Source organism: Eimeria maxima, genomic scaffold (genome assembly GCF_000499605.1).
Source record: "Eimeria maxima Weybridge genomic scaffold, Emw_scaff1533, whole genome shotgun sequence".
NCBI classification, from domain to species: Eukaryota; Apicomplexa; class Conoidasida; order Eucoccidiorida; family Eimeriidae; genus Eimeria; species Eimeria maxima.
The window spans coordinates 1-7,879 of record NW_013564477.1 but is presented as its reverse complement, the minus strand read 5'-3'; the positions used below and the strand labels follow the sequence as shown (position 1 = coordinate 7,879).

Below are 7,879 nucleotides of genomic sequence, written 5' to 3'. Positions count from 1 at the left end.
TATGTATATGTATAGTTATCTATTTTTTTATAAAATATATATATTCGTGTATATGTACGTACATATATAATATATTATATAGTACATATAATATATTATATATATTATATTATTATATATTATTTAGTATAAATATATATATACTATAATATATATAATATATTATGTATATTATACATAGAAGAATACATGTGTATAATATAATATATATATAATCTATATATAAGTATTGTATATACTATATATAATATATATAATATTATATATATAATATAAATATACACAAATATATATAAATATATAATATATATATTTTTTTTATATAATAAAATAGATATGTTATCTACAGGGTGTATCTGCAGGTTATAAGGATAAAAAGGCACCAACATAGATATAAATAAATAAATAAATATAAATATAAATAAATATATATAAGTAAATATAAATAAATATTCTATTTATTTATTTATTTATTTATTTATTTATTTATTTTTTTATTAAGTTGTATTTTATTTTATGCATTCCCAACTTGAGGACTGCAAAGTAACAAAATACATCTTTTTAATTCTTAATATTTGCTGTTGCTGTTGCTGTTGCTGCTGCTGTTGCAGTTGCTGCTGCTGTTGCTGCTGCTGCTGCTGCTGCTATTGTTGCTAGTGTTAATGCTACTGTTGTTGTTGCTACTGCTGCTGCTGCTGCTGCTGCTGCTATTGTTGCTAGTGTTAATGCTAGTGTTAATGCTACAGTTGCTGCTGCTGTTGCTGCTATTGCTGCTAGTGTTAATGCTACTGTTGCTGCTGATGCTACTTCTACACTCCTGTCGCAGCAGTCCTTGTTGGTGTTGCTGCTACTGTTGCCGTTGCAGCTCCTGGCGTTGCTGTTGTTGCTAGTGTTGTTGTTGCTGCTGCTGCAGCTACTGCTGCAGCTACTGCTGCAGCTACTGCTGCAGCTACTGCTGCTATTGCTGCTATTGCTGCTTCTGTTGCCGTTTGATCGATGACTCGCATTGTTGGGTTGGTGGTTCTCCCTTAGAGGGTATAGAGTCTTCTCTCTATTAACTTTTCTTCTTCTTTTATTATTTTAATAAATAAATTTAATTTTATTATTTATTGTCATTTATTAGTTAAAATTATTAGTTATTTCTTATTTTTCTCCTTTTTGCTGCATCTGCTGCTGTCATCTTGGAGTCGTGCTGCTAGGGTGTATAGGGAGGTTTGTAGTGTATATGCAACTAGCAGACCGTATTATTACATAATACTTGCTATTTATTTATTTATTTATTTAGTTTAATTTAATTTTTATTTTTTTATTAAAATATCTTATCTCCTTAAACACTGCCGTGTGTTGAACGAACTTGTCTTGCAGTGTCAGCGAGCGCTGCGGCAGCTGCTGCAGCTGCTGCTGCTGTTGCTACAGCTACAGCAGCAGCAGCAACAGAAGCCACTGTCTTCAATGTCCGTTAAGTATAAATAGATTATAAGTAAATACATGAATAAAACAAACAAAATAAATAAATAATTAATTTTTTATTTCTTTAGAGATGCTGTTGGTGCCCCGAAGGGCCGGCATATCGCGGGCATCGACCTGCGGTGGTGTATGGGTAGCAGCAGCAGCAGCAGCAGCAGCAACAGTAGCAGCAGCAGCAGCAGCAACAGCAACTGCAGCAGTTAACGTTCCCTTCTCTCCTACAGACACATCTATATCTTCTTTCCTTAACTTCCCTCCCCCTGCTACCCGCCGTTTTCCTCTTTCCTCTCGTTTCTTAGCGCAGCACAGAGCCGCCCTGTCTTCCCGTTCCCTGCTGCAGCTGCAGCAGCAGCAGCAGCAACTGCAGCAGCAACAACAGCAGCAGCAGCAGCAGAATCCTCCTGTACCCTCACCACTGTATTCAACAGTTGACCAGTCGGGTGTGCAGGGTCAAGGGGCCCCCTTCCTTTCTTCTTCATTGCCTGAGGCCCCAGAAGGAGTACCCTTCAGTGGCATAGGGGCCCCATCAAGGGCCCCCGAAGATACAGGTACTGAGGGGGCCCCCCTGCGCCTGCAACAAGAACAACAGCAGCTGCTGCAGGAGCAGCAGCAGCAGCTAGCAGCAGCAGCAATGGCGTGGCGTAGCCATGGGAGAACAAACAGCGAATTAATAGAAAACTTACGGAGGTCAGGACTTATAAAAGACCAAAGAGTCTATAATACTATGCTGCAGGTAAATATACAGCCAGCAGCAGCAGCAGAAGCAGCAGCAACAGCAGCAGCAGCAGCAGGAGTAGGAGTAGGAGTAATAGTTGTGGTAGTAGATGAGGAGAGGTGACGTTGGTGGATGTAGGAGACAAATAGAGGGAATAAAGATAGGGAGACAACAAGTAGTAGACAAAAGGAGACAAAAGGAGACAAAAATACTCCTTATTAACACCTACAGCTAGCCCATCCCTTACGTCTCCCCTAAACCCTAAACCCCAAACCCTAAACCCTAAACCCCAAAAAACTCCAAACCCTAAACCCTAAAGCACAAGCATTAAACCCTTCCCCGTTTCGCGTCAATTGTAAATAACAAGAATAAATAAAACAAGACAAGCAAATAAAATAAATAAAGTAAATAAATAAATATATATTAATATGCATGCATGCAGGTAGACCGTGGTAAATTTATATCTGTTGATCCATACATTGATCGTCCTCAATCGATCGGATTTAATGCCACAATTTCTGCACCACATATTCATGCCATTTCTTTAGAGGAATTAAAGGATAAATTAACTTATGGCAAGAGGGCACTGGATGTAGGTAAGTAAATAAATTAATTAATACAGTTATTTATTTATTTATTTATTTATTTATCTATTTATTCATGTATTTATTATATTTTTATTACATATTCATGACATTTCTTTAGAGGAATTAAAGGATAAATTAACTTATGGTAAGAGGGCACTAGATGTAGGTAGGTAATTATTTATTTATTTATTCATTTATTTACTTATTTTTTTATTTTTTTATTTTATTCTTTTATTTTATTTATTTATTTTATTTATTTATTTCTTTATTTCTTATTTATGCAACAGCTGCCACAGCCGCAGCAGTAGCAGCAATATATGCGTGTTGCTGTTCTTGCTGCTGCTGCTGCTGCTGCTGCTGCTGCTGCTGCTGCTGCAGGTAGCGGTACAGGGTATTTAACAGTTTGTATGGCAATGATGGTTGGGGCAGGAGAAGAGAATGGAGGAATTGCCATCGGCATTGATTATATTCAGGGTCTTGTTGATCTATCTAAGAAGTAATATAAACCCTAAACCCTAAACCCTAAACCCTAGATTGTAGACGTTAAGGGGAAGTACCATACACATTAGATATTGCTTCCTGTGAGGACGAGGGTTTGCGTAGTGGGTAGGTTATACGTCTTTTACCTGGCTCGAGCGAGGGTTTAGGGTTTAGGGTTTAGGGTTTGTGTTGTTCAGGAACGTAACAGCAGGGTTCCCTCACTTAATGCAGAGCCGTAACTTTGCATTATTAAAGGGGGACGGTTGGGCAGGGGGCCCCTCTTGGGGGGCCCCATATGATGCAATTCATGTAGGTGCAGCAGCAGCAGCAGTACCTGCTGCTTTGCTGCAGCAATTAGCTATTGGAGGGAAGATGGTTATACCAGTAGAATGCCATGAGGGTTTAATAACCCTCGAGGGTTTAGGGGATAGACAGATAGATGGAGACTGTGATGGGGGACAGGCATTAGTAGTTATATCTAAGAATAAGGAGGGGGCTGTCTCCGTTAAATATATTACTAGTGTTGTTTATGTACCTCTTGTTAGACAAACGTAAGCCCTAAACCCAAAACCCTAAACCCTAATTACTCTCTTCTTACACCATGGGGAGAGAGGGGAAGAGGGTCTCCTTTATTGATGTTTAGAGACAGCTGTCTCCTTTTTTCTTAAGAAGTGTCCCCTTTGGCTTGCAGAGGGGCCCCGTGCAGGAAGGAAGATGGACCTGAGGGGGGCCCCTCCCTAGCGAATAGGGGCCCCTATCAGGTCCCCTCTTGGGGGCCCCCGTTTTTTTGGTGATCCGCCGGCCTCTGGGGCTTCGATGCAGGCCTCTACAGACAGCTGGCTAGCTAACTAGCTAATTAGATAGCTAGCTTGCTAGATGGTGAGGGAGTCAACGTATTAACTAGCCCACTAGAGCTACCTAGCTACCAACACGTGGCAAGCTACCAACCCCTGAATCCGCCGACTCGTTGGCTAGCTAGCTAGCCAACTGTATGGACAGAGGCGCACGGTAGATATATATTTTCCAACTGGCTAGCTGCCTGGACGGCTGTGTAGCTAGCTGACTAGCTATGTAGCTCGCTAGGTAGCTAGCTTGGGGGAAGAGGGTTTGTTGGCGGTTAGGGGCCCCCCTCTCCTACAAAAGGGAGAGGGAGGTTCACCAGGCGGGAGGCTCGGGGGGCCCCCTTCCCTGCCAGGGACATAACAGGTACACTTTTGTAGATATTTTATTTAACAATTATAATGTATAATTGTAATCACAATTTATAATTGTAATTTATTATTATAATTATAATAATATTATATTTATTCGGGGGAATACACAAGATGTATAAAGAAGACCGGCGGTCCAGCCCCATAGGAAGGCTTTTCCCTCCTTCTTGCTACTGCATGCAGATAAAAATGGCATTTTTCTCCCATTAATACGTAAAAATAAATTATCATTTTGCCCTTCACCTCTAAAGAAAGAGTAAGATAACGGAGAGAGGGAGGGGCCCCTCGAGGGCCCCCTCTACGGGCCCTGCGGCCCTGTGGGGGGGCCCCCGGGGCCCCTGTCAAGAAGTAGATCCGCCCCACAGCAGTAATAAGAGGAAGACCCTTCTGTAATGTTTTATTTTGTCCTTTTCTTGTATTTTAATGTAATTAATTTGTCCTTCTTCCTCCCTTAATTTGGCTGGATCGAGGGTTTTAGGTTTTTAGGGTTTAGGGTTTGGGCACCGGGGACGTTACCGACCAAGGCTTTAGTGGGAGAGGGATCGACGGTTTAGGGTTTAGGGTTTAGGGTTTAGGGTTAGAGCCTGGAAGGCCTCATGGCCTGCCTGGCTTCTGTCACATGTTGGTTTGATTGTATACCCTTCGTCATTATTTCTTATCCAAGTGAGTCCCTATAAGCACTAAACCCTAAACCCTAAACCCTAAACATAAAGTAGCTTCTTCTAAACCTTTTCCTATAAACCCTTTATTTAGAACCCTTACATCTAAGCTCTATCATCTATAACACTCTAACGCTTAAATGCCTCTATTCAAACCCTTCTTCTCTAAACCCTAAACCCTAGCCTTTTCCGTATAGTGTATAACTCCTTCTATATATCCCCTCCCCTCTCCTCGTTTTAACCATTATCCCTTATTTATTTTTGCTCATTCTTTATTTCCTATTTTTCTTTACTTCATATTTAGATTTTAGGGTTTAGGGTTTAGGGTTTAGGGTTTAGGGTTAATGTGAATTGTATACAGGATGAAGAAGAAGGTGGATCCACGTATACGTGAATGTGTACGTAGCAGTGTTGCATTAAATGAGAGATGTTTGTTTATATTAGTAGGGGATAGAGGGAGAGAACAAATACCTAATATATATTATATGTTAAGTAGTATAAATAATATAAATAAACCCTCAGTATTATGGTGTTATAAGAAGGAATTAGGGTTTTCTTCTCATTATAAGAAAAGACAGAAACAAATACAAGAAAAAATAAAAAAAGGATTATATAACCCTAATATAGATAATGTACATGAATTATTTTATACAAGTACATTAATAAGATATATACATTATAAGGATAGTAAGAATATATTAGGAAAAACATATAATATATGTATACTACAAGACTACGAGGCAATAAACCCTAATTTATTATGTAGGGTAATAGAGACAGCAGCAGGAGGGGGAATTATTTTGCTGCTGCTGCAGTCATATAATACACTGCAGCAATTATATTATTTATCCATGGATATACATAATAAATATATAACTTCTTCTTTTTCTTCTTTATTACCTTTATTTAATAAACGTCTTCTTTTATCTCTTATACACTGTAGACGTTGTATTATATTAGATGATGAATTAAATATATTACCTATTAATGGTACTATTGCTCTTGATCCTGCTGCTAATGCTCAGTTGCTGCAGGAGCAGCAGCAGCAGCAACAGCAGCAGCAGCAGCAGCTTAAACATATTATAGATAAACTGCAACACGCCCCTCCTCTTGATGCTCTTGTTAAGTTGTGTGTTACCCCTCAGCAGGCTACTGCTGTTATTGCTTTCCTTGATTGTCTATGTAGCTGCAGCAGTTTCCGCAGCAAGCAGCAGCAGCAGCAGCAGCAGCAGGAGTCTTCTCAGCAGCAGCAACCATCAACAGCAACAGCAGCACCAGGAACATATCAAACTATTGCTCTTACTGCAGCAAGAGGGAGAGGGAAATCTGCTGCATTAGGTCTTGCTGTTGCTGCTGCTGTCTCTCTTGGTGTCTCCTCTACCTTTGTTTGTGCACCCTCTGCAGAGAATGTACAAACCCTATTCGAATTCGTACAAAAGGTAAACCCCTAGGGTTTAGGGTTTAGGGTTTAGGATGTCTTTGCGGTATCCCTCTGCTTCTGCGTACATCAATGATAAACTGCATGCATGTATGAATCCTCCGCTCCTGCTACTGCTGCTGCTGTTGCTGCTGCTGCTGCTGTTGCTGCTGCTGCTGCAGGGTTTGCTTGCCATGGGTATGAGGGAGCAAATAGACTTCCAGGTATCTATAGAGACAGTAGGATCAACAAGAAGAGGAAAAAAGGGTTTAGATACATCGGGTGTTTATTCCTCGGGTTTATATGATAAACAAGACGTAAAAGCAATAACAAAGATTGAGGTGTATAGACACCATAAACAACGTGTACAATTTATTTTTCCTCATGAAAGACAAACCCTTGTTAATTGTGATTTACTTGTTATTGATGAGGCAGCAAGTATACCATTACCCGTTGTTAAAGGACTCCTTGGTATGTCGAGGGTTTAGGGTTTAGGGTTTAGGGTGGTCTCGGGCTTATTAGGGTCTAGGTCTCAGGGTTTAGGGTTTAGGGTTTACGGTGTCGTCCCCCTTACAGCAGCAAATAGTTAAGGGACGGTAGTAGATGTGCACACCCTAGAAGTTGTGCGTGCCTAGGGTTTAGGGTCTAGGGTTTAGGGTTTATGTATGCATGCAGGGCCTTATACTGTATTATTATCATCAACAGTAAATGGGTATGAAGGGACAGGACGTTCTTTATCATTAAAATTATTGGGGGATTTAAGGAAAGGGAATAAATTATTATTAGGAGAAAAAGGAGAAAAAGGAGACAATAAAAGTATATTAAGGAGACAATTAAAAGAAATAACATTAGATACTCCTATTCGTTATGCAGAAGGAGACCCTGTTGAGTCTTGGCTTAATCAACTTCTTTGTCTAGATTGTACAGAGGCTCCTCCTTTAGATCCACAGGTATTTATTTATTTCTTTATTTATTCCTTTTTATTCTTTTTGTTTATTCTTATTTTTTATTCTTTTTCTTTATTTATTCCTTTTTGTTCTTTGTTCTGTATTCATTTTATTCGTTTTATTCTTTTGCTTTTTTCCCCCTTTTTTGTCTCCTTAAGTCTCTATTGAAGTGTCTCCTTTGGTGGCTCTTCTTCTCTGCTTAATTAACACTTCTTCTGTCTCCTTAGGTGTTTCCTTCCCTTCTTAATTACCTTATACATGCATGCATCCCTCCTTCTATCCCTAAACTACACAAAATATAAAAAAGTATAAAAATACAAAAAAAAGTAATAATATAAATAATACATATAAATATACCCTAAATATACTAAACAATATAAAGAGTATAAATAAATT

General features: G+C 39.2%; 1 protein-coding gene across 1 annotated transcript; it reads left to right on the top strand.

The window, feature by feature from the left end:
* Positions 1–1,540: 1,540 nt before the first annotated feature.
* On the top strand, positions 1,541–7,486 carry EMWEY_00053510 (UPF0202 family protein, putative; the record flags this gene model as incomplete). The annotated part of the gene is made up of 9 exons (XM_013480034.1): positions 1,541–2,266; positions 2,625–2,778; positions 3,148–3,265; positions 3,447–3,800; positions 5,044–5,085; positions 5,481–5,517; positions 6,154–6,558; positions 6,719–7,007; positions 7,212–7,486. Coding segments are annotated over 9 exons (2,400 nt in total), but the record flags the coding sequence as incomplete, so codon positions are not given.
* Positions 7,487–7,879: the final 393 nt, after the last annotated feature.